At 42.6% G+C, this 27,472-nt stretch overlaps 1 protein-coding gene and 1 long non-coding RNA gene across 3 annotated transcripts; one reads left to right on the forward strand and one right to left on the reverse strand.

The window, feature by feature from the left end:
• Positions 1-270: 270 nt before the first annotated feature.
• Positions 271-6,671, reverse strand: LOC134289804 (uncharacterized). The gene is made up of 2 exons (XR_009998683.1): positions 4,304-6,671; positions 271-4,244 (listed from the first exon to the last, which is right to left on the reverse strand). It is a non-coding gene; the product is annotated as an uncharacterized LOC134289804 (long non-coding RNA).
• A 5,785-nt stretch (positions 6,672-12,456) lies between these two features.
• On the forward strand, positions 12,457-26,236 carry LOC109410739 (putative helicase MOV-10). Of its 2 annotated transcripts, none has more exons than XM_029875733.2 (6): positions 12,457-12,692; positions 12,756-12,813; positions 17,495-18,302; positions 18,368-18,659; positions 18,754-19,055; positions 24,492-26,236. In XM_029875733.2, exons 1-6 carry the CDS (start codon positions 12,666-12,668, stop codon positions 26,029-26,031), a joined length of 3,027 nt encoding a protein of 1,008 aa, XP_029731593.1. In that variant the 5' UTR covers positions 12,457-12,665; the 3' UTR covers positions 26,032-26,236. The 2 variants fall into 2 exon arrangements, with proteins under 2 accessions (XP_029731593.1, XP_029731595.1); XM_029875735.2 differs by having other exon boundaries at positions 12,491-12,692; positions 17,510-18,302.
• The last annotated feature ends 1,236 nt before the right edge of the window (positions 26,237-27,472 follow it).

Consider the following 27,472-nt stretch of genomic DNA (forward strand, 5'->3'; position numbering starts at 1 on the left):
CACTAAAATTGTTCTAGGCGTTTCGTCTGTTTGTCTGTGGTATGTACCTCTTATGCATTTGTTGTTGTTGAAGTTACTCGCATTCTTCCGATCATAAAGTCTGTTCTCTACACACTTAATTTTGATTACCGAGTTCGGTAATTTTTTGACGAGATTAAAACTGCTGAGCACCGAACTCGTTCAGCAAAAATGCATTGTTTACCTTTTCCATACGATTTTGACAGTTGTTTTACTGAGCCTCAGTAAAATCGATTATCGAAACTACCGAGATCGTACTGCTGTTATAATCTCGTCAAAAAAGTACCGAACAGGCAATTCAGAAATAAGTGTGTAAGAGGGATTTATTTTGCGGATAAACTAGACGTATACGCGTATATAAAACTTTTATTATACAGCTTTTGTCTTAAAAATAAATTCAATTCCATTTTTCTTATAATCAACAGCTTTTCAACACTATCAAGGGATTTTTTCACCAGTCACGTACAATAAAAAGTATGACAATCTCAATATTTTTGATCACAACACTGGATCGCGTCTAAGTTTCAAATAAATACTATAGTAATTACGAATAATCAAACTAAAGTATCATGAAAACAACTTGTTTAATTCAGGCGGTAGCCTTTACAATAAAATCAGCATCAAAATATAATTCTCGAAATAATTTACACAGAAAAAAATTTTTTTTTGTTACTAAATGTAAAAATTGTGAAATGTTTGAAATGTCATAACTTTTTTGTTTATCAGTTTACCATCACCAAAATTTTATGGTAGATAGCTGATATAATGGGCCATTTCCCCTAAAAAATTGAAGTTGGTAAAAAGATAGGGTTTTGAGATATTTGAGTTTTTGTGACAAAGATCATATTTTTTTCAAAGTAGAAAAAGAAATTTTTTACAGTGTATATTTTCTAAGGAATCATCATTTAGTTATCTAACTTTGCTGAAAAATTTATAACAATCGAACAATCCGTTTTTGCTGTACAGCTTTTAGAATATTTTAGAACTATTTTCGCATACACCCTTTTGAAAAGTTAGTCGTGAGTGAATATGAAGGTTTAATATCAAAAAATGGCGATTTATATGAAATTAAAAAACTGTGCAAAGTTTCAGATATTTTTGAAATGGTCGCTCAGGATCGACTGACATGACTCCGTGGAATTCCTCCATACAAAATCCCATACAAATTTCAATTGCAATGCGCAAAGTGTAGACGCAACCGATCGTGCTCAAATTTTGCACAGATACTCAGGACTCGAAACGGAACCAAAAAAGGTTTGATCTGAGAAAACGGTTCCGATGACCCACACTAGTAAATATGTTGCAACGAGCGAACGGCCGCTGTAATGTCAGAACATGGTTTACCGGCGAAACTAATTAGGCTGATATGCGCAACTCTGGATGGATCAAAATCAAGTATTCGGATCGCGGACGAAGTGTCTACGTCGTTTGCGACCTTGGATGGATTGAAGCAGGGGGACGCTCTTTCAAATTTATTGTTCAACATTGCACTCGAAGGAGCGATTAGTAGGTCAGGCGTGCAGAGGAATGGCTCTATCATCACACGGTCGCACATGCTCCTCGGTTTTGCGGACGATATTGATCTCATCGGCATCGATCGTAGGGCAGTGGAGGAAGCTTATGCTCCTCTGAAGATAAGCTTGACGATTAACTCTACCAAGACGAAGTACATTATAGCGGGTAGAGACAGAAGCAGGCCTAGTGGTTTTAGTGCTGAGGTAGTGATTGACGTGCCCACACATCACTTGTTCATCGATTTCAAATCGGCGTATGATACAATCGATCGAGAACAGCTATGACAGATTATGCACGAATACGGATTCCCGGATAAACTGACACGGTTGATCAAGGCGACGATGGATCGAGTGATGTGCGTAGTTCGAGTATCAGGGACACTCTCGAGTCCCTTCGAATCTCACAGAGGGTTACGGCAAGGCGATGGTCTTTCGTGCTTGCTGTTCAACATTGCGTTAGAGGGTGTAATACAGTGGCCGTTCGCTCGTTGCAACATGTTTACATTGCAACGAGCGAATGGCATTCGCTAATTGCAACGTCACTTTGACACTAAAGTGCATCGAAATGCACTGACAGCATGACTGACAGCACAAATTTGACACTTGATTGCTTTTTAATTGCAAAAACTTGTCAAATTTTGCAATTAGCGGACTTGCAACTAAAAAGCGTTGCAACGAGCGGGTTTGCAACGAGCGAACGACCGCTGTAAGGAGAGCGGGGATTAACACGAGTGGTACGATTTTCACGAAGTCCGTTCAGCTGCTTGGTTTCGCCGATGATATTGATATTATTGCTCGTAAATTTGAGACGATGGCGGAAACGTCCATCCGACTAAAGAGTGAAGCCAGGCGAATCGGATTAGTCATAAATGTGTCGAAGACAAAGTACATGATGGCAAAGGGCTCCAGGGAGGAATCAGCGCGCCCGCCACCCCGAATTTATATCGACGGTGATGAAATCGAGGCGGTTGAAGAATTCTTGTACTTAGGCTCACTGGTGACCGCCGACAACGACACCAGCAGAGAAATTCAGAGGCGCATTGTGGCAGAAAATCGTGCTTACTTTGGACTCCGCAGAACTCTACGATCGAATAAAGTTCGCCGTAACACGAAGTTAACCATCTACAAAACGTTGATTACACCGGTCGTCCTCTATGGGCACGAAACATGGACCCTACGTGCAGAGGACCAACGCGCCCTTTGAGTTTTCGAACGGAAGGTGTTGCGTACCATCTACGGCGGAATGCAGATGGAAGACGGGACTTGGAGAAGGCGAATGAACCACGAGCTGCATCAGCTGTTGAGAGAACCAACCAACGTCCACACTGCGAAAATCGGGAGGCTACGGTGGGCGGGTCACGTCATCAGGATGTCGGATAGCAACCCGACTAAAATGGTTCTCGAGAGTCATCCGACGGGTACAAGAAGACGTGGAGCGCAGCGAGCTAGGTGGGTCGACCAAGTGGAGGACGATCTGCGGACCCTACGCAGAGTGCGGAACTGGAGACAAACAGCCATGGACCGAGTGGAATGGAGGCGGCTACTATCTGCCGTGAATCGCATATCTGTCCCATTTGCATAGGAAATCCAGCAAAGATAGGACTGATATGCGATTCACGGCAGCTATGTACAGCAGAGGCCACCCCGGCCTTAGCCTGATCGGTAAGGTAAGTAGTGATTGATGGGGAAGTGTTTGAAGTTGTTGAAGAATTTGTTTATCTTGAAACACTTGTGACATGTGACAATGACGTTTCCCGTGAAGTGGAAAGGCGTATATTGTAGCTGCGAATAGGGCCTTTTACGGATTGCGTAGCCAGCTTAGGTCCCGTAACTTGCAAACGCAAACAACATTTGCTCTGTGTAAGACGCTGATTCTTCTGGTTGCCCTATACGGTCACGAAGCGTTGACGTTAAAAGAGGTCGACCGACCGAAAAGCTTTTGGAGTTTTTGAGCGCAAAGTGCTGCGGACAATTCTCGGTGGGAAACAAGAAAATGGAGTGTGGCGCAGACGCATGAATCACGAGTTGTACCAAGTGTACGAAGACCGTACACTGCCGTATAAAATACGGCAGACTTCAGTGGGCTGGACACGTAGTGCGAATGTCGGAAGAAAGAATAGCGAAAACAATATCAGCAGAGAACCCGGTAGAGGTAGGCGACTTCGTGGGCGGCCGCGAGCTCGCTGGCTGCACGCGGTTGAAGAAGATCTACGATCCCTACACGTCCGGGGAAACTGGAGGAACATCGCCCAAGACCGACGAAGATGGTGCTCTACTATACGCTCGGCGTTGGAGTAAAGTTACTTTTTAGCCAACAAGGTATCAAGGTATCAGGTAATTGAGGCCGTATTATTCATTTACACGTTGCAACACTTAAAAAGTATACTTAATTTCATTCTCAGTTTCTGAAAGCATAAAAAAACTTGTGTTCTAACCATCCCACCTGGTACGCTCGACATTCCCAGATCCCGACTATCACCCGATGTAGGCAGGTGGCCGACTCTTGTGGTCTCATCTTGATGAATTCAGCTGCGATACTATCGATATCATGCGTTTCGGCGCCGTTCAGGTGCTCATCAAAGTACTGCTTCCACCATTCAATCACCTGACGTCCGGTCGTCAAACTATTTGCGTTCTTATCTATGCGCATTTCGGCTTACGGCACCAATCAGTTTCGAGTTCTGTCTAACTTTTGCGGTTCATCCACGTCATCTGCGAAGAAACTTTTTGATGCTGATTTATTTATTATTCCGCTGCACTTCAGTTAGTACCTGCCAATATTTACTGAAACAGATAGACAATGGAATGATAAGATTGTAAAAGTCTATACACAGACAAGTTTGTCTTTAGGTAGCCCAACAGATTTCAATAACTCGACTTAACACATCTTTATGGTATTTAACAATGATAACAACGCTGAAGAACAGCATCGTGAGAAGTCGAGTGTTCAAATGTTAGGCCTATACGGCCTATGCAGAAATTATAATGCAACTTTTCCGAAATTGAAGGGGCATCGATGATGGTCCCCCGACTTTATTTGGACAAATTATCAGGTTAGATCTGGCGCGACGACCAGCGAGGTTGCAATCTCAGTAATCCAGTTCAACTTCCAGGAAATTGCTTAGGCTTAAGTTGCGTTTTTCTTTATCGTCGAACAGCGGAGTGTGACAATCTACATATATGAATTTCTTCTATGATAACATGTGCTGAAGTGTTGTTTGCTAAATGGCTTGAATGCGCCAGTCAGCTGCGCGCAAAATCCGTCCAGTTTCAACAAGATGATGCAATTGGTTCGGCTGTGATGCACACCTCGATTAGTCATCGAGAGCTACCCCGACATTCGTTGGTACCGTTTTGTTGTTGAAGTGTTTTGCTGCAGCCTGCAGGCACACTACCCACGATAAGTGTGGATTCGCCTTAAATGAAGTGAATGCATCTTGTTTGATTCGATCGAATTTTCATTAGTGTCAAACAGATGTTTGATCTTTGGTTTACGGCTTGTCAAATATTTGAAGGCCTTAGAGGAAGTTCATTGAAAAATTTGTCGATGTCTTTTATATCCACGCTGCCACCTATTGATAGAAACGCGCGAAAAACTGTCGGCCATGATGTATTGCGATTTGACGGCTTCCTAACACGCACACTACCACCCAAATCGCCTGTATTTTTCTTTTCATCATTCAGCAACGTGTACACTAGCAAACGTCAAAGCAATGGAGCAGTAGCGCCACTAGTGGAAGGATCCTCATCCATCCAGATTCAGATTCTGCTGATGGTAATCAATCGATCAACTTTTCTGGGCGATCCGTTATTTAGTTCTTTAGATTTGTGCTTTTGACAATTCAAGGTGTGGCTTCGTTCTATAATAACCTTAAAATATCAGGAAAACCAATTAACGTCGCATTTGAATTTGTTCTCACAAACTCCTTCACTTGTTGGATTTAATCACCGTTAACGAGTATATCTCTTTATTGTTGATATTTCTCGGTGAACGAATCTCCGACAATATGTAATCTTTGCAGCAACTCTTACACCACCTACTGAGCCAATTCTGAACACTTTTCAATGATTAGCTATTTTTGCAATAATTTTTCTATGCGAGTCCTCACTAATGACGTGTAGTGTAAGTAAAATAAATACGGTGTGATAAGAAAAACTGTGAACTACTATAGCTAGCTACGACTACGCTGCCTGTAGTCGTATTGCTTTTAAAGATGGGTCTGATATGCGATTATAGGCAGTAGTACAATGAGTAACTATGCATAAGGAACGCTTGTGTACCTTAACAATTTGTTACAAGCCTACTCAGTTCGGCAGGGATTCGTTCTTCATTATATGGCCAAATTAAAGCATGATGAATGAATAGACTAGCAACGGCCCAGGAAGTCTTTTAAAAGCTTATCTGTTAAAACTTGAGTCAAGCATGAAGATATCGCCCCAAAGTGCAAAGTCGATCAGTTTCTCTGCATTTAAGCTGCTCGTTCATAACCCTCCAGTAAGTACCTGCTCCAGCCAGCGGGCGGACAGGGCGGTTCGTGTCAAGCAATACAACTACTGCCTGGATACCGGGAATAATCTCGTAAAAATAATCAACGACTGGGCTATCACTATGGGGTGACTCAATACGAAAACGTGGTCATTTTTGTACTTGTTTCACTTCTTTGTGAGACCAATATCAAAAGTTTACGCAATACTAATTTCGCAGATTATGGATCACTTTTATTGAAACACAACGTACCATTTTTAGTTTGAACGATGTGCAGATTAGAGGGGGTCAAATTAAAAAGTGTTCAGTTTAGATGAGGTCAAACCAACAGGGGTAGACGATAACTGATTTCGGGCATATGCTATTTCACATATTCACACAAAAACGTTGGTCATGGAATCCTTGTCGGGTAAAATTCTCAATTTTACCATAGCAACACGTCATGTTAAAAGAAGTATTTTGCGGCCATCCGACCTCGAACCACAGACTTCACGATTGTCAGGATCGCGATGCTAGAACAACGAGCACAAGAAGCATTTTGTGATGTGACGGACGATCGATTTTTGGCCACCTGAATCACCACAGTGCGGCGCAATCAGAAGCATCGATTGTATATTAGTCATATACCTAGGGCCTGTATGTTTATTTATACAAAAGCTATGTTGTGGCTGTTCGAGTCCGTATGAAGTTGATCATCAATATTAACTTCTTTTCTCGATCAGCCTAGATAGCTGTGTAGTGTCGGTAGCGATTGTCTCAATTGGCTAAGAATAACACTACGGACCGCCTGTTCCGGTGGTAAGAATCCACCAACAGGTGACCCCTAATTCATGGTGTGATGCGGCTTTATGCTTACCGTGCCTAGGAATGAATGGCTAGGGGGGTCTAATAAAAACCTAACCGCTAACGGAGCCTGTGGAGTACCAGGGCGCCCTCCACAGTATGTAGCCCTTACTGCGCTAACCGGAGCAATGGTGCAGTGGACCTTGTGTTTCTCCGAGACAATCAGCTGCCCTTCTTTAGTCTCACTTGAGGCTAAATAAGGGCGGGATTATGAAGATGTTGTTAATTAGTTTAAATTTTCACCTATATGGTTTCGCATTATGCGATTTACACAGTGTATTCTGTGTATCCTCGCCTTTTGGCGTTTTCCAATCGATACCGATTTGGTTTTATTGTTGCTGTTCTTTGTTGTGCTGCTGTTGCGAAGAGTTTAATCTTACCTAGTTTGGGTAGTGGCTACGGTTAGGATAGCTCAGATCAATCTTCAGCATAAAAGAACAGCAACGATCAATCTTTGCAGACTTATGCAAAATGGTACAGCCCAAGTGGCCTTGGTACAAGAACCTTACTTTCGTAAGGGAAATTTCTATCTAGGAAACCTTGTGAATCCGGTGTTTGCCACTTTCAGTAAACATGAAATGGCAAACTCGCGTGTCATGCCTCGAGCCTGCGTGCTTGTCAACAACGCAATAGTTGCTACACTCATCTCTGAACTAACCACCAGAGATGTATGTGCTATCACAATTGATGTATCTGTTGGAAACCTCAACAGGAAATACGTCTATTGTTCTGTGTATTTACCACATGATGAACCATCCCCTACGGATGCTTTCAAACAAGTCATCGCATACTGCACTTCAAAAGGCCTTCCGCTAATTGTTGGCAGTGATGCAAATGCTCACCATATCATCTGGGGCAGCTCAGACATTAACTTGAGAGGCTCCAGTTTGATGGAGTACTTAAGTAGTACAGATCTTGCATTACTTAACATAGGCAACCGCCCAACCTTCATGGTATCTGCTAGAGAGGAAGTGTTAGATATAACGCTTTGCTCTAGCAGAATTAGTCACGAGCTGACCAATTGGCATGTGTCAGATGAAGAATCTTTATCTGACCATCGCTATATCTTTTTTGAACATTTAAATGTTACTTCGCAAACATTGCGTTTCAGGAATCCTCGGTCAACAAACTGGGATCTTTATACTGATTTGGTTGCAGCCAAATTTCATGGATATTCACCATCCATTGACACTCCAAGTGATTTAGATGATGCCGTTGATACTACAACGACCTTCATCATGGAAGCTTTTGAAGAAGCATGCCCTCTACGGTCTGTGAAGATCACAAGAGGAACCCCTTGGTGGAACTCTGATCTGGCGAAACTCAGGAAACAATGTAGAAAGAGTTGGAACAGACGACGTTCGGCTGGTTCGGAGGCTTTCAGGTCGGCTCGCAAGGCCTACAGGAAAGCTCTCCGGTCTGCTGAACGATCCGGCTGGAAAAACCTTTGTACAAATCTAGGTGGTGCGAATAGAAGCGGTTTTATTTTTCAAGCTAGCTAACACACACCTACATACTCCCGGCACACAGCTTGTAGACACGCACGAGCGTTCAATTTTCTTGCAACCACCTCTCTCAGCGCGGTTGTCAAACACGCCGTCGCGACGCTGTTCGGAAATGGTAAACATGATCAATCCACCATTATTCCGATTTTGTTCTCGTGTTCAAAGTTTATTATTTTTCATTCGCGATGGAAATTTTGATGGATAGTTGTTACAAAATTAGCTAAAATAGGCTCAAAACAATGTTTATCCTTCTCCTCGCTTTCCAACGGCTAAGCAGCGGCAAATGGAGATATCGTGACAACAGTTTTGATAATATCCGCAGCACCTAGATAACAATACTTTTCAATCAATCACACAGGTTCAACAAGGTTTAACATAACCTCCATCTTCAATGTTTGGCTCCCGATGTTTGGCTCCCGATGAGAGAGCATATTGAGTTAGTCCGCGACACTCAGGTACAAATGTTTCCAGCTTGAGTGAAGTCAGTCGGTTAAACAAAATCCTTGCGAAATCTAAGGATTTCCGGGTGAACGAACTTCGTTTGGCAAATGGCGATCTGACTTCCTCTGATGAGGAAGTTCTGGAATGCTTATTCAGCACACACTTCCCTGGATGTGTGGATATTACATCTTCGGATGATCCTGATGTCTTTTCTTGTAGTTATGATTCTCTAGCTTCGGCTCGGAGTATTGTAACTATAGAATCGATTGAGTGGGCTCTTAATAGCTTTGCTCCTTTCAAATCTCCTGGGGCAGATGGGATTTATCCTATTTTGCTTCAGAAGGGATTTGATTATTTCAAACATGTTTTGAAAAAACTACTTGTTTGCAGTTTTGCTACAGGGTATATTCCCAAATCCTGGAGGGATATTACTGTAAAGTTTATTCCGAAAGTGGGTCGTGCGTCGTATGAAGAAGCAAAGAGTTTCAGACCTATCAGTTTGACCTCTTTTCTTCTGAAATGCTTAGAACGCATTGTGGATCATCATATCCGTGATGTTCATCTGGCCAACGTGCCTCTTCATGTGAACCAACATGCCTACCAATCTGGTAAGTCCACTGTGACTCTTTTACACAAGGTTGTTTACGATATCGAGAAAGCATTCGCTCAAAAGCAATCTTGTTTGGGTGTTTTCTTAGATATTGAGGGTGCCTTTGACAACGTGCCTTTCGATGCCATATTGGAAGCCGCACGGGGTCATGGTATATGTCCAATGATTTCCAATTGGATTCACCAAATGCTCAAAACCGATATCTCTTCTCGACATTGCGTCTAGCAGGGATTAGGAAATTGAGTGTTTGTGGATGCCCCCAAGGGGGAGTCTTATCACCGCTTTTGTGGAATCTCGTAGCAGATACGCTATTGAGGCAACTCAATAATAGCGGTTTTCCTACTTATGGTTTTGCCGACGACTACCTAACATTGTTAGTCGGTATGTCCATCAGCCAGCACCCTTTTCGATCTGATGCAAAACGCTCTTCGGGTAGTTGAGGGTTGGTATCGCCAATATGGTCTTTCGGTTGATCCGAGTAAAACATCTATTGTTCTTTTCACGGAAAGGCGAAACCGTAATGGCGTTCGACCTTTGCGTCTCTTTGATTCTGAAATCGATGTGACTGAACAGGTAAAGTACGTTGGAGTCATTCTTGATTCCAAGCTTTCCTGGACACCTCACATTGAGTTCAGAATCAAGAAAGCTTGTATGGCCTTCGGGCAATGCCGGCGTACTTTTGGTACAACTTGGGGTCTAAAACCCAAGTATATCAAATGGATTTACACAACTGTGGTTCGGCCAATATTGGCTTATGGATGTCTTGTGTGGTGGCAAAAGGGTGATGTGAGAACGGTCCAATCAAAATTAGGCCATCTCCAAAGGATGTGCTTAATGGCGATGTCTGGAGCGTTCTCTTCAACTCCTACGGCAGCGCTAGAAGTTCTCTTTGACGTTGCCCCACTACACATTCATCTCAAACAAGAAGCCCTTTCTTGCACTTACCGGTTACGGGTACTCGGTCTACTAGAGGAAACTCCTGTGAACCGCAGTTCAACACACACCTCGTTGTTTCCACTTTTGGTAAATTGGGACAAAATTGTCCTTGCTCCAAGTGATCTTACAATTGCTTGTAATTTTCCATATAGGACATTTTCCACGAAATTCCCTTCCCGGGAAGAGTGGACATCTGGTTATCTGGAAAGAAGTATTTCAGACGGCATCGTATGTTACACTGATGGCTCCCTTCTCGAAGGTCGAGCAGGTGCTGGTGTTTATTCTCGTGAGCTAAGGCTGTATCACTCTTATTCACTTGGTAGACACTGTATCGTTTTTCAGGCCGAAATCTTTGCTCTTATGTGCGGAGTGCAATCAGCACTTCAGCAGCATGTAATGGGCAAAGTAATATACTTCTGTTCAGATAGCCAGGCTGCTATTAAAGCACTTGCTTCGGCCAACTCCAGGTCGAAGATAGTTATCGCTTGTCGAACTCAAATCGAGGAGCTGAATTCAGCAAACGCTGTTCACCTTCTATGGGTACCTGGTCATTCTTCCATCGCTGGAAATGAATTGGCTGATGAGTTAGCTCGCTCTGGAGCATCACATGACTTCATTGGCCCTGAGCCAGCTATTCCGATATCGAAGTGTTGGATTAAGCTTCAGATTCACACCTGGGCTGTCACTCAACACAGACAATATTGGAATAGTTTGGAGTCATGTCGTCAAACCAAATTGTATAGTGCTGAGCCATCTCTACGGGTGGCGAAGTATCTAACTAATCTGTCTAAGCAGAATTGCAGCATGCTGGTCAAAGCATTGACTGGCCACTGCCGACTCAGCTATCACATGGCGAATATTCAGCAAGCTGATTCATTTGCCTGTGATAGCTGTGAATCCGATTATGGAACTTCGTATCATTTGATATGTAACTGTCCAGTTTTCGCGCAACTGCGTTTCCGAGTATTCGGTAAACACTTATTAAGTGAAACTGACTTCAGAAACTTGAATCTTCAGGATATTCTGTTGTTCTTAACCCGCTGTGGTAAAGAGCTATAGGCTCTCTTTCGCTTTATGCGTTATTACAGTGCCCTTTTCAGGGCGCTGTTTGAACCCATTGTGGTACGCTTGTGCGTTAGTACCCTCTTCCAGGGTATTTTTCCTATTTCCCTACCTGTCCCTATCCCCATCCAAATCCTTTTTCCTTCCTTTTCCCACAGGTAGATGATGAAATAGGCTGTTATTTTGGCGATGGCACAAATGTCCCAAATGGAGGATAACGTGCCTCTGGAGCCGGCCTTCTGATACCTGATACCTGATAACGGCCCAGGAAGTCTTTTAAAAGCTTATCTGTTAAAACTTGAGTCAAGCATGAAGATATCGCCCCAAAGTGCAAAGTCGATCAGTTTCTCTGCATTTAAGCTGCTCGTTCATAACCCTCCAGTAAGTACCTGCTCCAGCCAGCGGGCGGACAGGGCGGTTCGTGTCAAGCAATACAACTACTGCCTGGATACCGGGAATAATCTCGTAAAAATAATCAACGACTGGGCTATCACTATGGGGTGACTCAATACGAAAACGTGGTCATTTTTGTACTTGTTTCACTTCTTTGTGAGACCAATATCAAAAGTTTACGCAATACTAATTTCGCAGATTATGGATCACTTTTATTGAAACACAACGTACCATTTTTAGTTTGAACGATGTGCAGATTAGAGGGGGTCAAATTAAAAAGTGTTCAGTTTAGATGAGGTCAAACCAACAGGGGTAGACGGTAACTGATTTCGGGCATATGCTATTTCACATATTCACACAAAAACGTTGGTCATGGAATCCTTGTCGGGTAAAATTCTCAATTTTACCATAGCAACACGTCATGTTAAAAGAAGTATTTTGCGGCCATCCGACCTCGAACCACAGACTTCACGATTGTCAGGATCGCGATGCTAGAACAACGAGCACAAGAAGCATTTTGTGATGTGACGGACGATCGATTTTTGGCCACCTGAATCACCACAGTGCGGCGCAATCAGAAGCATCGATTGTATATTAGTCATATACCTAGGGCCTGTATGTTTATTTATACAAAAGCTATATCGGCAGGCAGGCACGATTTGCTGACTTCAGTTGTAAATATGCATCGCAGGAGAGCGGGATGAGATTTGCGCCTCCGTATCGATCGATGGATGATCGATCAAGTTATTTGACTAAGTACAGCTGGTGTGAAAGCAGCCTAGTGATTAGGGTGATTTGCGAGAACAAAATTCAAAAAAATAATCGTTGTACCCTGAGAAAACCGTTGGTTTGGCAACATGGATATTATTCAATTACTGGAAAAGGTAGGTGAAATTGTGAAATACTTTTAACTGTTACATTCGTTCACGCTGGTTGTTTCCTAATAGTTGAGGCTGCATGAAGACGAAATAAATAGGACTCACGTGAAACAGAAAGCTGGTGCAGGTTAGTACTTAGTTATTATAATAGACGTGTATTTTTTACCGAAAAATGAAGGGGACAGTCAAAACTTTGGTTACAAACAATGTTTAACAGTTGTAACTTTTTGTATAGCGCAAAATGCTCAAATTTTGACTTTCAATGTTATCTATAAAAAGTGCAGATTTGGACAAGACCTTCCGCTAATATTAAGTCAATTTGATCAAATTGATTTGAATTTTGTATACAGCTATTCATTTAATTTATTGAGTATTACATTATAGTGGGTCATCCGTTATATGAAAAAATGGAAAATTCAATGGAATCCCATCAGATCAAAGTTTTGTTAGGTCTCATTTTAGGGCCCAAATGCAAAATTTGGGCACGATTGGTTATGTCTACGTTTTGCGCATCGCGTTAAAAGTTTGTATGGGATTTTAGATGGGAAAACATACTTTTTTGCATTTTTCTTATACAGCCATTCCATAGAAAAACGATATAGTGCATCTCCGATTGTCGTGAAACTTGGTGGGCTTGTAGTTCTTCGGAAATAATTGGACCCGTATTTTTTTATTTCGTCATTAGAGTGACCAATTTTCATATAGGGTGGTCCAAAAAATCAAGGTTTTTCAAAACTACAAATTTTCAAAAAATCGTAACTTTTGAACCATTTGACCGATTTTAAACTTCTTATTTTTGTTTGAAAGCTATTGAATTGTAGTTTTCAGGAAAAATACGTTAAAGGGGCAAACATGTAAAGAGTACTATAGAATATGCAAATATATTAGTTTTTTTCACGTTTTCATGGTCTCGGGACCAAAGAGGTACCCTGGTTTTATATTTTTATCAGAAAATTCAGAAAATTTGGCGTAACATATCAAAAAATCAGAAATGTATGTTGTTTTGTTTTTGAGATATGATTTTTTTGAATATAGAGTCATATATTTTAGTACTAGCTACTCTAAAATTGCTTGAAATTGCAAATTCTCATAAAACTATGCATAGTATTGCTTTTTAAAGTGATTCCTGGTGTTTTGGTATCCATAATATTATAAGGAATCAAAATATAATCAAATTTTTTATATGTTACGCCAAATTTCCTGAATTTTCTGATAAAAATATAAAACCAGGGTACCTCTTTGGTCCCGAGACCATGAAAACGTGAAAAAACTAATATATTTGCATATTTTATAGTACTCTTTACATTTTTGCCCCTCTAATGTATTTTTCCTGAAAACTACAATTCAATAGCTTTCAAACAAAAAAAAAAGAAGTTTAAAATCGGTCAACTGGTTCAAAAGTTACGATTTTTTGAAAAAAAAAAAATAGTTTTGAAAAACCTTAATTTTTTGGACCACCCTATATTGAAATTGGTCACCCTAATGACGAAATAAAAAGATACGGGTCTAATTATTTCCGAATAACTACAAGCGCACCAAGTTTCACGACAATCTGAGATGCACTATATCGTTTTTCTATGGAATGGCTGTACATATAAGAAGCTCGATGTTTTCTAAAAACTTATAACCGATTATGTGAAAACATAGTCTGAGGTGTCCTGAAAAACTTTGTCGAAGACCACGAAGTGATCTATTGCTTATGAAAAATGTTATAGCGTTGGCATTGCTTGCCGAAACAGCATGATTTTGTTACTACAGCGTCCGTTCGCTTGTTGCAAACCCGCTCGATGCAACGCTTTTTAGTTGCAAGTCCGCCAATTACAAATTTTGACAATTTTTTGCGATTAAAAGGCAATCAAGTGTCAAATTGATGCTGTCAGTCATGCTGTAAGTGCATTTCGATGCACTTTTATGTCAAAGTGACGTTGCAATTAGCGAATGGCATTTGCTCGTTGCAATGTAAACATGTTGCAACGAGCGAACGGCCGCTGTATTGTTATTCCTTTACATGAAAAGTTAAACACATGCATGCGGTTTGTTGAATACAGCGGCCGTTCGCTCGTTGCAAAATGTTTACTTTGCAACGAGCGAATGCCATTCGCTAATTGGAACGTCACTTTGACACTAAAGTGCATCGAAATGCACTGCCAGCATAACTGACAGCACAAATTTGACACTTGACTGCTTTTTAATTGCAAATACGTGTCAAATTTTGCAATTAACGGACTTGCAACCAAAAAGCGTTGCAATGAGCGGGTTTGCAACGAGCGAACGGGCGCTGTATATCTTTTTTTACAAGCAACCGATCGCTGTGCGGTCTTCGACAAAGTTTTTCAGAACAACCTAGACTGTCATTTCATATTATTGGTTAAAAAGTTTCAAACAAACTTTTTCAACTTATGACGAAAATGCAAAAAAGTATGTTTTCCCATACAAAATCCCATACAAATTTCAATTGCAATGCGTCAAGTGTAGACGCAACCGATCGTGCTCAAATTTTGCAGAGATACTCAGGACCGGGAATGGAATCGAAAAAGCTTTGATCTGAAAAAACGGTTCCGATGACCCACGCTAGTACAGCGGCCATTCGCTCGTTGCAAAATGTTTACATTGCAACGAGCGAATGCCATTCGCTAATTGCAGCGTCACTTTGACACTAAAGTGCATCGAAATGCACTGCCAGCATGACTGACAGCACAAATTTGACACTTGTTTGCTTTTTAATTGCAAAAACTTGTCAAATTTTGCAATAAACGGACTTGCAACTAAAAAGCGTTGCAACGAGCGGGTTTGCAACGAGCGAACGGCCGCTGGCGCTGTATTACATTATTATTACAACGTCCGTTCGCTCGTTGCAAACCCGCTCGTTGCAACGCTTTTTAGTTGCAAGTTCGCTAATTGCAAAATTTGACAAGTTTTTGTAATCAAAATGCAATCAAGTGTCAATTTTGTGCTGTCAGTGCATTTCGATGCACTTTAGTGTCAAAGTGACGTTGCAATTAGCGAATGGCATTCGCTCGTTGCAATGTAAACATGTTGCAACGAGTGAACGGCCGCTGTATAAGAAACCTTGGGGCACGACACTGCAGTAGACTTTGGTTTATTTTTTCAAAAGTTGTTGAAACCTGGAATTCGTAAGCTCTTCTGGATTCAATGACATAAAAAGAGAAACCTCTGAGTTTGAGCCAAAAATATTGAGATTTAAAGGTGACGCAATCACCTCAAAGTTGATTTTTTTTAGTATTTAGTTAATAGTGGTGTTTTCAGTTCAAGTGCCATAACTTTTTCAATTTTCAACCGATTTTCAATATTTTTTATGAATTTCTTAAATTTCAAATAAACGCGTAGAACATCATTTTTTTCCAACGTCACACAAAATATGAGTTTTTAGAGATTTAATTTATTTTTTTTCCTACTTTTTACAAAAAATTAACTTCAGAGTCCGATAGCTCTTCAACCGTTTGACCAATTTCAAATCGTTTAGCGTGGTTTCTTAGATATTTCTATTCTGTATTTTATGTAAAATTGGAGTTTGACGATTATTTGCAATTTTTTACTCTAAACCAGATACTTAGCATCATATTTAGGGATATCCCTATAGTACATTGGAGGATTTTTTTTGATTTTCTTTCCTCGCCTTTAGAGCATGAAAATATTTTTTGATTCAGAACACACACAAAATTAAAGTACAGCGGCCGTTCGCTCGTTGCAAACCCGCTCATTGCAACGCTTCTTAGTTGCAAGTCCGCTAATTGCAAAATTTGACAAGTTTTTGCAATTCAAAAGCAATCAAGTGTCAAATTCGTGCTGTCAGTCATGTTGTCAGTGCATTTCGATGCACTTTAGTGTCAAAGCGGAGTTGCAATTAGCGAATGGCATTCGCTCATTGCAATGTAAACATTTTGCAACGAGCGAACGGTCGCTGTACAACGCTTCTTAGTTGCAAGTCTGCTAATTGCAACATGTTGCAACATGTTTACATTGCAACGAGCGAATGCCATTCGCTAATTGCAACGTCACTTTGACACTGAAGTGCATCGAAATCTACAGCATAACTAACAGCACAAATTTGACACTTGATTGCTTTTTAATTAGCGGACTTGCAACTAAAAAGCTTTGCAATGAGCGGGTTTGCAACGAGCGAACGGCCGCTGTAAACATTTTGCAACGAGCGAACGGCCGCTGTATCTACAACAGCACGCTAAAAAAATTGAAATTGACCAAACGGTTAAAAAGTTATCGAACTCTGAAGTAAAAAAAATGTAAAAAGAATGAAAAAAATAAATCTTTAAAAACTCATATTTTGCGTGACTTTGGACATATTTGATGTTCTACAAGTTTATTTGAAATTCAATTTGTGAGAGATTTATAATAAAGATTGAAAATCGGTTGAAAATTGAAAAAGTTATGGCACTTGAAGTGAAAACACCTTTTTATTACTCGAAAATACAACTTTGAGGCGATTGCGCCACCTCTACATCTCAATATTTTTGGCTCATACTCAGAGGTTTCTCTTTTTATGTCATTTGAATCCAGAAGAGCTTACGAATTCCAGGTTTCAACAACTTTTGAAAAATAAGCCACAGCCTACTGTGCAGAAGAATACATTTTTCTTTTCAGAATTGCTCAGAATTCCTCAGGATTGTGGTTTTAGGGATGTTTTTCGACAAATTTCATCGATATTGGTAATAGAGTAACTCTGGATTTCTCAGAATTACATTCGCTTGCACAGTGTCTTGCCCCTAGGTTTTTATACAAAAAATATGATAAATACAACTATCCAATAACTTTTTTCTTTTTACTCAAAGACAAAATACTTCCAGAATCTCAGAAAAACAATCGAAATACAAAGAATACGAACTTCAAGAAACATAAAAACAATAATCCATTGGCAGAAGCACCGACTAATCCTAAGCACCTCGTTGCATCGATAAGCGATGATACAAGCCAAAGCCAAAAAACGAGAATTCGTAACACTAATGGTCAAACAAAACAATCTAAAGCAAAGCAGAATGAAAATGAAGAAGGCCAAACCGAAAATATACGAAAAGCAAGAAACCGACCAACATTCAACCGCCAATGGCAGATCAAACCTGTCGAGACGATCGTTCGTTTGCCGCGCACCTTGGCGACCATCGATCCGACCAAAGACTGCCCGATTTGCCTGGAGCAGTTCAGGTCCGAGAGGGTGTTCCGAAGCCATGTGGCCATCGCGCATGGTAGCGGTTTCAAACTCGATCCACTACTAGACCACGATCCCCGTAATCGACGTATCGATCGCCAGGCGTTCAAAGTAGTCCTCGAACAACTACCAATGGCGGTTCCCACGTTCTCGCTAACGATCGAGAATAAGGCCTCTGTCACGGTGCTGCTGAACTCGGTCTACATCTTCGATGGAAACGTGCAGTTTTTGCCGGTTTTCGCTGGGGAACAACAAGTACTTCGGATGGTTCCCGGTTATGTTTTTGAAGAGGAAGCCTCGTTCGACGATCTGATCTTGGTCGACGGTCGCCGCTATTCCCTCATTATTACGGCAACTGCGGATACAGTTTTCAGACGCCAGATTGTAGAGCAGTACCATTTCTCGGAGAAGCAGGTCAAAAATAGAGGAAAGAAGTTTGTATACCCGATTGCTGACTCATTACTTGTAAAACTGGGCTTAAATCTGATTTTTATTCTAGGACTCAGCTGAAACTGACAAAATTGCCTCCATACGATATTCCACGATCGATTGTTCTACTATATAAGAGTGAGTTCAAGAAAAATGACCTGTATACAGATCAGGAGCACAACCTGTTGCGGCTAATCGAAGGGTCCAAACAGGATGATTCACTAACATTGGACAGATACAGTAGGCAACTGACTGTGCTGAACCAAATAGAAGCCCAACATCTGCTCCAGGAGTATTTCAGCTACACCATTCTGGAACCAGTTCTCGTGCCAGAGAAGAATACGCGTCTTTATAGCGTTACGGTAACAGATTTTTTTTTCCTGAAAAACATTTGATGAATTGCTTGCTGAATTTCATGTGACTTGCATATGTCTAACACATGTTTTATATTTTCAGACTAACCAGTTCAAAAAGAAACCGTCGCTCCTAGACGAAGACGTGAAGGTTGTCTTCATTTCGCAGGGAAACTCTAGCATGAAAAAGGCGTACGGTGTCATCGAGAGCATAAGCGCCAAAACCGTTACGTTTCACATGCAGGAATTTGTCGATGAAAAAAGTGTCGCCAAAGTGATGTTCATATTGAACCGAACGACGTTTCAGCTGGAGAGAAACGCTTTGCAGCTTATGGGTAGCACGTTGATCAGGAGCATTTGTTTTCCGGAAGCTGTCGTCGGAGGCCCACTGGAGACCATTGCCAGGTAAGTGAAATGGAAATACAGAGCGCTACAGTTATGGAATACAGCGTCCGTTCGTTCGTTGCAAAGCTTTTTAGTTGCAAGTCCGCTTATTGCAAAATTTGACAAATTTTTGCAACTAAAAAGCAATCATGTGTCAAATTTGTGCTGTCAGTCATGCTGGCAGTGCATTTTGATGCACTTTAATGTCAAACTGACGTTGCAATTAGCGAATGGCATTCGCTCGTTGCAATGTAAACATGTTGCAACGAGCGAACGGCCGCTGTAGTTACGTTTCAACGGGGACAGAATAACTTCTCTGGGGACTCTATCTAGGCAGATTAAGCTGTTTGGTGATGTAAACACTGATTTACTGTAACACTACCCAGGTAACCACTAAGCCTTTGAATAAGCCGTAAAGCAGATCGTATATTAACCCTTGAATTTGCATAATCTGTACTGCTCAAAAGCTTGCGACTGTTAATTAAGGCTAGTTTCCACCTGGTGAGTATACTGTGTAAAAAGATAGGACAACCAATGTTGCGATCATAGTAGCTCGGTAATTCGCGTCGCTATAGACTTGTTATAGTTTATTGCATTGCTAACTGGACTGCGACAGAGTGCGGAATCTTGAATAAAAGTGCGATATTGCATCAAATCGTTCCGGTGTCTTCACCGCACTTATTCGTCATGAGCTAATGAATAAGTGCGGTGAAGACACCCGAACGATCTGACACCAAATCGCACTTTTATTTGAGTTTCCGCACTTGCTCGTCGCACTTTTAACTGCGCTATGCGCAATATTAGTTTCTAAAGCTTAGTTTCTTGTTGCCAAGTAGAGCGCTCAAGTAAAATTCCACCTTTTTCCGCAAGTAATTTTGACAACTGATCCAGTATGGGGAGAAACGTTACTTTTTCTTACGGAATAATAGCGCGGACTATTTTTCCGCGAGGAAAAGTGAAAGCTCCATTTGATTCGCACGGGAGGTGTTACGAGTGTTACACTTTTTTCCTTACTTGCCATCTGCGAACAGCTCAAGTAATTTTGAAGCGGAATCATTACTTCATCATTACTTGTCCTATCTTTGTGCACAGTACGTACCAGGTGGAAAATAGCCATAAGATAAGTGAATAAAAATTTTATTTAATTTAATGTTTATTCTATTGCTAGTACTCAACGAAGTCAGTCGATTTAGTAGTTACTCTGCTATAAGTTACGAGCCCAACAAGAGAACCGTAGCCGGAAGTAGTCTTGAATAACGAGCCTGGATAAAGCAAAGAGGAGAAACGTCAAAATTGGAACAGTCGATCTAGTGTCATCCCCATAGTTCCAATCGAGCAAGAGACCTGTCAAAACGACAAGGATTCTCCACTTTGGTATACTCGAGACACTTTAGTCTTGAAGATTTTTTCAACCTCAAGAAACCTCAAGCAGTAAACCCGAAGTAGAAATGTCGCTGAATCACGTTGCTGACGGAAGTGGAGGAACCGGTAGATTCGCAGCCGAAGCAAGAAGCGCTCGAGTTGGTGGAGGTTCCGTGGCGCTGCCGGCCATCGAGAAGCTACGCGGCAGGGAGAACTACACAATATGGGTGTTCGCAATGGGGATGATTCTCATTCGCGAACGATGCTGGAAAGCCGTGAGTGCTGAAACTGTCGAAGCTCAAGCGTTAGTGCCACAGGACCTGAAGTAACGGGTGCTCGCTACCATCTGTTTGAGCCTGGAAAGCTTCAATTGCAGCTTGGTGCTGGATGCGGCCGATATACGAGCCGCCTGGAAAAAGCTCGAATCAGCCTTTCAGGACAGCGGCCTGACATGGAAAATCGGGTTGCTAAGGAAGTTCACTTCGATACGCCTCGTCAACTGTCAAACCGTCGAAGCCTACGTTGATGAGCTGATGAGCACAAGCCACAAGTTAGCCTCGATGGGGTTCAAGGTGGACGGTTCCTGGTTGGCTGCTATTCTGCTGATGGGTTTACCGTTACCGGAACATAAAATATGAGCCTGTGAATATGGGCCTCGAGGCGTCCGGTATCGCCCTGACGACGGTTGCAGTCAAATCAAAAATTTTGCACGTCAAGATTGAGCAGGGTGGACCAGTTGTAGCAACGAAGGTGCGTTGTACAGCAAGCAAGGTTCTAGGAGATGCAAGCCAGCGGCAGGTTAGACAAAAAGTGACGGAAAGACCTGCTTCAATTGCAACAAGACTGGCTATTTTACTGCTAAGTGCCCGGAGAAGCTACAGTCGAAGAAACCGAGCAAGCACAAGGATCTTTGTTCCATTTTTGCCATGGGTCAGAAGTTCGTCGAGGAGGCCCAGATAAAGCACATTGTTGGAACGGCGAACAATACCAGCATGCAGGCCGTAGCAAAGTAAGTGTTCCGTCGTATTGGACAGCACCGATGGACGAATCGATGCCAGCGGAGTACTGAAAATCCAGGATCTGGCAACGAACGGTGAGTGCTTTCTGCAAGAAAGGGAAGAACGTAATTTTCGCGAAGGACAAATGCGAAGTTCTGGATGAAAGAGGCGATCTGGTTGTTAGCGGAGTCGAGGAAGGTGGCTTATACAGAGTCAATCGCTCGGAGCAGTCGATCTTGGCGGGCGGCATCGATGGCTTGGGGATCTGCACAAAGATGGCCTGAAGAAGCTGAAGCGGATTGCGAACGGAGTCGATTTCCGAGGAGGATCGTTGGCGGGTTGCGTTGCCTGTCTGGAAGACAAACACGCAAGGCGGCCGTTCCCGAGTAGTACGTCTAAGTTGGAAGATCTGCTGGAGTTGGTACACTTCGACCTCTGCGGAGGTCCAGTGAAGGTTTCGTCGCTAGGCGGAAGCCGCTACTTCATGACGTTTCTGGATGATGCGAGCACGTGGGTAGCGTTTTATTTCCTGAAGAACAAAGATCAATCCTTTGAAGCGTTCAAATCATTCAAGGCTAGAGCGGAGAGGCAAACAGGTAAGAAGCTCAAAATTCTGCCTTCAGACAATGGACGGGAATACGTGAACGCCGATACGTGTTGGAATTCGACGGAATCCAACATCAAACGACGTGTTCCCATACGCCGGAGCAGATCAGCGCACACAAAGCTAGAGAAGGAGTTTTGGGCAGAAGCTATTTCAACCACAACCCACGTGGTCAACCGATGTCCTATACGGTGCCTGGAGGACAAAACGCCGGAAAAGGCATGGACCGGCAAGAAGCCGGACCTGGGGCATCTCAAGATTTTCGGCTCTAGTGTGATGACGTTAGTACTGAAAGCGAAGAGGAGAAAGTTCGATCCGAAATCCGAGAAGGGCATTTTCGTCGTATATTGTGATGACACGAAGGGATATCGTGTCTATGATCCACGTCAGTCGAGATGTCGTGGTGCTTCAAGAAGGTATCGCTTTCCATGTACCAGAAGAACGGGTAACGCGGCCAGAACTCGATCAACAGTTCGGGAATGCTGTGTCTGGCGATGCCGCAGATATTGATCAGTCGATCGGGAGCGGACCGATGGATGAAGCGGTCGTTGACGACAGCGACGTAGAAAAGTTCGAGGATGCCAGTGCCGACCTTGCGCTCCCACCGCAATTGATTAGACCAGCTGATGATAGGCAACAAAGGTTAAGGCACAGGGAGCGCCGTTACCTAGGCAAGTATGATGATTTTATAAGTTATACATACAGCGGTCGTTCGTTCGTTGCAACATGTTTACATTGCAACGAGCGAATGTCATTCCAATGTCACTTTGACACTAAAGTGCATCGAAATGCACTGATAGCACAAATTTGCCACTATTGATTGCTTTTTAATTGCAAAAACTTGTCAAATTTTGCAATTAGCGAACTTGCAACTAAAGTGTTGCAACGAGCGGGTTTGCAACGAGCGAACTAACGCTGTAGTTCCTTTTCTGGTGGTGTCCATTCCCCTTAGTTATCATCCAACATGGCGAGCGATGATGATCCGACGAGCTACAAGTAGGTACTGCGGGGGCTAGACCGCAATCTATGGATTGCGGCGATGCGAGAGGAAATCGCGTCCCTCAGCAAATTCGCGGATTTCTGGAGCAACATTTGAAAAGGGCATACAAGCATTGGTAAACAATGACTTCACACGTCGCTCCTGAGCCCCCCTCAGCTTATTCACGAAAACTAAGACCGTTATCAGATAGAGCAAACATCGATCTTTCGAATAACGATGTTCATTTGCGTGGGCGGGCTGCTGTTATGCCCTACGGAGCGTTTTAGAAAGAAGACACAAGACCTCTTGGGCCCTTTTCAAATGTTGCTCCAGATTTGCCCGAAGGAAAAAAGGCTCGGAATAAATGGGTGTTCCGGACGAAGAGAGGTCCCGACGGAGGCATCCAGAAGTACAAGGCCCGTCTCGTCGAGAAGAGTTGCTCTCAACGACCCGGTCTGGCTGGAATACAACGAGGTGTATTCGCCAGTCGTACGGTACGCAACCGTTCGATATTTGATGGCTCTGGCGGTGCGTTTTAACTTGGACATCGACCAGATAGATGCCGTTACTGAATTCCTGCAGGGCGAGCTGCAGGACGAGTAAATTTATATGCTCTAACCAGAGGGATTTGATGCGTCGAACGGGAAGGTGTGTAAGCTGAAGAAGGCCCTCTACGGCCTCAAGCAGTCCAGCCACGTATGGAATGCGCAGTTGGATGCGGTGCTTCAGGAGTTTGGTCTGCAGCGGTCGAGCGTAGTCCAAACCCTATATCGGTCCCATCTACAACAGCGGTTCACGATAAAGGACTTAGGCGCGGCGCAACATTGCCTTGGCATCAGGATCACGAGGAAGCGTGAAGACAGGAAGCTATGGTTGGATCAACAAGCCTACATCAAAGACATCATTGATCGGTTCGGCATGGCGGATGTTGCAAGAAGCCGGAATACAGTGCAAACGGTTCTGCGGAGATTACCGGTTACAGCGATGCCGATTGGAGAGGAGATGTGAACGACCGGAAATCCACGACCGGTTACGTTTTCCTAATGCAAGGAGGTGCCATTTCGTGGAACGTCAAGAAGCAGCTTACTGTTGCCCTTTCGTCGTGCGAGGCGGAGTATATTGCTATGTCCCGCACTATCCCCGAGGCAGCAATGTGGTGGAGCAATCTCCAGTCGCAGTTCTTCGAGGACAAGCGATTTCCGTGCGTTGGAACAATCAATCGGCGATCAGACATAGTTTATTAAAGATTTGCCTGAACAGCTTTAATGCTGGTCATTGCAATGATGACGTGGCTTTTTGCGATTGGCGGTTCATCGGCCTGTTTTTGGGATGGCCTTTTGTGGTGTTTAGGTCTACAGGAACTTCCTTTTTGATTCCATTGCTCCACGACTGACCTTTTTTAGAATTTAGTCCAGCAGTTCCTTTTTGGGTCCTATTACTCGACGGTGTCAGATACAGCCATGTAACATATCTGCAGTTCTAAAATCACCAGAGCATTTTATCCATCTTTCCAGCTTCCAGTGGATTCGACGGAGCGTGGCGTCCAACGAGGAACAGATGGTGGCCATCCGCAATATCGTCAACCAAACATCATTTCCGGCGCCGTATATTCTGTTCGGACCTCCAGGAACCGGGAAAACGTCCACCCTGGTGGAAGCCATCGGGCAAATACACAAATTGCGCCCGACGGTTAACATTCTGGTTGCAGCTACGTCGAACTTCGCCGCCAACGAGTTGGCCAGCCGTCTGCTGGATGTGATTCCGGACGAAAGCATTTTCAGGTTTTTTGCCTTTTCATGTGTTAGGAAAATCGACGAAATCGATTGCGACGTCCTGGACGTATCCAACCTAGCAGGGAAGCGATACAACAATCTCTGCTACGAAGACATCTACATGTGCCGGGTGGTCGTGGCCACCTTGACCACAGCAGGCAGATTGGTTCAGGCCAACATAAAATCGAAACACTTTAGCTACGTATTCATTGACGAATGCGGAAGTTCCAAGGAGATATCGTCGCTGATTCCGATCGCGGGTCTGGCCACAACTGGAAATGAAATCAACGCCAGTGTGGTATTGGCTGGAGATCCCAAGCAACTAGGACCTGTTATGCAGTACGAATTTCTCAAGCAGACCACCCATGGTCTTTCGATGCTTGAGCGACTGATGAATCTTCCTCTGTATTCAAGAGACCACGTGACTAAACAGTACAACCCCAAAGCCATAACGCTACTCCGTGACAACTTCCGGTCGCATGACACATTGATGAAGTTTAGTAGCGATCTGTTCTACGAAGGACAACTTCGGGCAAAGGCTTCCCATGACGTTAAAAATTTGGCCATCGGATGGTGGCGTTTGCCCAATAGGCACTGCCCACTGATCTTCCATTCGATCATTGGGCAAATGAAAAAGGACAATTTGTCGCACAGCTTTTTTAATGCGGCCGAGGCTGAGCAAATCATATTCTATGTTTCGGATTTGCTCACGAACGGACTGAACGGGAAACCGGTGAACCAAAGCGATATCGGTGTGCTATCATTTTATGCTCGGCAGGTTAGTTTTATTAAAACATTGATGAGAACAAAAAAATGGTTTGATATAGAAATCGGCTCAGCCGAACAGTACCAGGGACGTGAAAAAGCCATCATGTTGATATCCACCGTACGCTCCGGCAAAGACAATGTAGGCTTTTTGGCCGATGCCAAACGACTGAACGTGGCTCTAACTAGAGCTCGTTCGCTTCTGATTGTTGTAGGAAATGCTGAAACTCTACAGCAGGATCCACTGTGGGCAAAGTTCGTCGAATACTGCCGAAACCATGGAGCCATTGTTCAGAAAAGCAACAAGAAAGAAAAGAACACGAGAAACGCCATGAAAAAAGTGAAAAATGACAGTTCTACAACGGCTTCTAAATCGCGGAAGATATTCGCGAAAAATTCTAATAATTCGGTCAAAGAACCAACCAAATCTTCAACATTGGAATCTCCTCTCAACAATCAGGCCGAACTGATGATTCAGAAAATGATTCAGGATTTTTATCACCTTGACTTTGAATAATACAATAAAAGGATGAAAGTATTTTTACAGCCAGACACGATGATACAGCGAAATGCGTAAGACATATCAAAGTCTTTCTGCCTCACGTTTCGATCCAATAAGAGTGAGAATGATGTATCATTTTAAACGTCACTACAGTACAAAGTAGCCAAAAGTATGTTTGTTACTTTACGCGAATTAAAGACAATTGCCATAACAACTTTTACTTAATTTCTTGATTTATATCTAAAACAACCGAAATGTCTCAACAATCTGCAACAAACCAAATTGATTGTTTCTATGATTGTCCATAATTCTTCGTAAACTTCTACATATAATTTAACTCTGGCGTTCGATTTGAATATGTCATTCAGCAAACATAAGACCTATTCAAATCGAACGCCAGAACTTCAACCTTAAGGACAGACTTGTTAGAATCCCAAAATGGCCGACTTTGCCACCTACTCACGATTTCGGAAGCACAAATCTCTTCGTAATCAAAACCAGCCCACCTGTGTTTGAAGCTTGCTTCTTGAGATTTGTGCGTCTGAAGTTCTGATGCACTGTTAAAGCGGGTCCTTAATAATAATGACGTTTGTCCTTAATAATAATGGAGTAAGTTTACACAAGTAAAAAAAAACAAACAGGCGTTTTTCCGTCTCGATTTTAATTTGATTCACCCACAGAACGATAATACCAGCGGCGTCATGGTCGCGATTTTTTCCGCAGTCAAGTTCGCAGATTGTTAACATTCCTCGGTACCCAATTTACGTTTATGTTTGGCCTTTACTGTCAGAGCTGTCAAATCAGTGTAACACGCTAAATATAATTTACACGGAAAAAAATAAACGGTTATGAATATTATTGGGTACCCGACTAGACACACAAAATAATTATTTGATTGTTTTCTATGGTACACCGAGGACTTGAAATTAGTCAATGATAATACCCAGATGAAGTTTGCTACGGCAACTCTATAAGGCCAGAAAGAAAGCAGAACGGCCAATAAAGCAAGTTAAACGGAAAACTAGAAACAGTTTCTCAACTCAATAAACCGCGAACAAACAGGAACCAGAGACCTCTGGAATAAAATGTTGAAACAAACATTACACCCAGATGCCGAGATGTGGAAAGTAAATCATATTAATTTGCCATTCATCATTATATGTATCAGACGACATGTGGATTAAAACTGGAACCACTGGACGAAATTGTCATGATCGTGAACTATTCACTAAACAACCCAATTACGTGTTGAACAAGCTGATTGGGCTGTCGTATGCTAAGGAAGCAATGGACGTGCTTGTCAAAAGCTACAAGAAAGCGGGCACGGCGGAGATGTTAAACATGCGGAAAAGGTTATTCTCGATCAAATATGTACCGCCAAAGAGAGTCGCTAGGCGCTGTCCATAAACTACGTGGACTCATTTTTGGCCATCTCATTTAAAAAACATAGCTTTTG

Source organism: Aedes albopictus, chromosome 3 (assembly GCF_035046485.1).
Source record: "Aedes albopictus strain Foshan chromosome 3, AalbF5, whole genome shotgun sequence".
Taxonomy (NCBI): Eukaryota; Metazoa; Arthropoda; class Insecta; order Diptera; family Culicidae; genus Aedes; species Aedes albopictus.

Coding starts and splice junctions, on each gene's coding strand:
- LOC109410739 (XM_029875733.2), top strand. CDS start 12,666: ATGGATATTATTCAATTACTGGAAAAG. Junction 12,814..17,494: donor GAAACAGAAAGCTGGTGCAG/GTTAGTACTTAG, acceptor TTTTACTCAAAG/ACAAAATACTTCCAGAATCT. Junction 18,303..18,367: donor GTCAAAAATAGAGGAAAGAA/GTTTGTATACCC, acceptor TTTTTATTCTAG/GACTCAGCTGAAACTGACAA.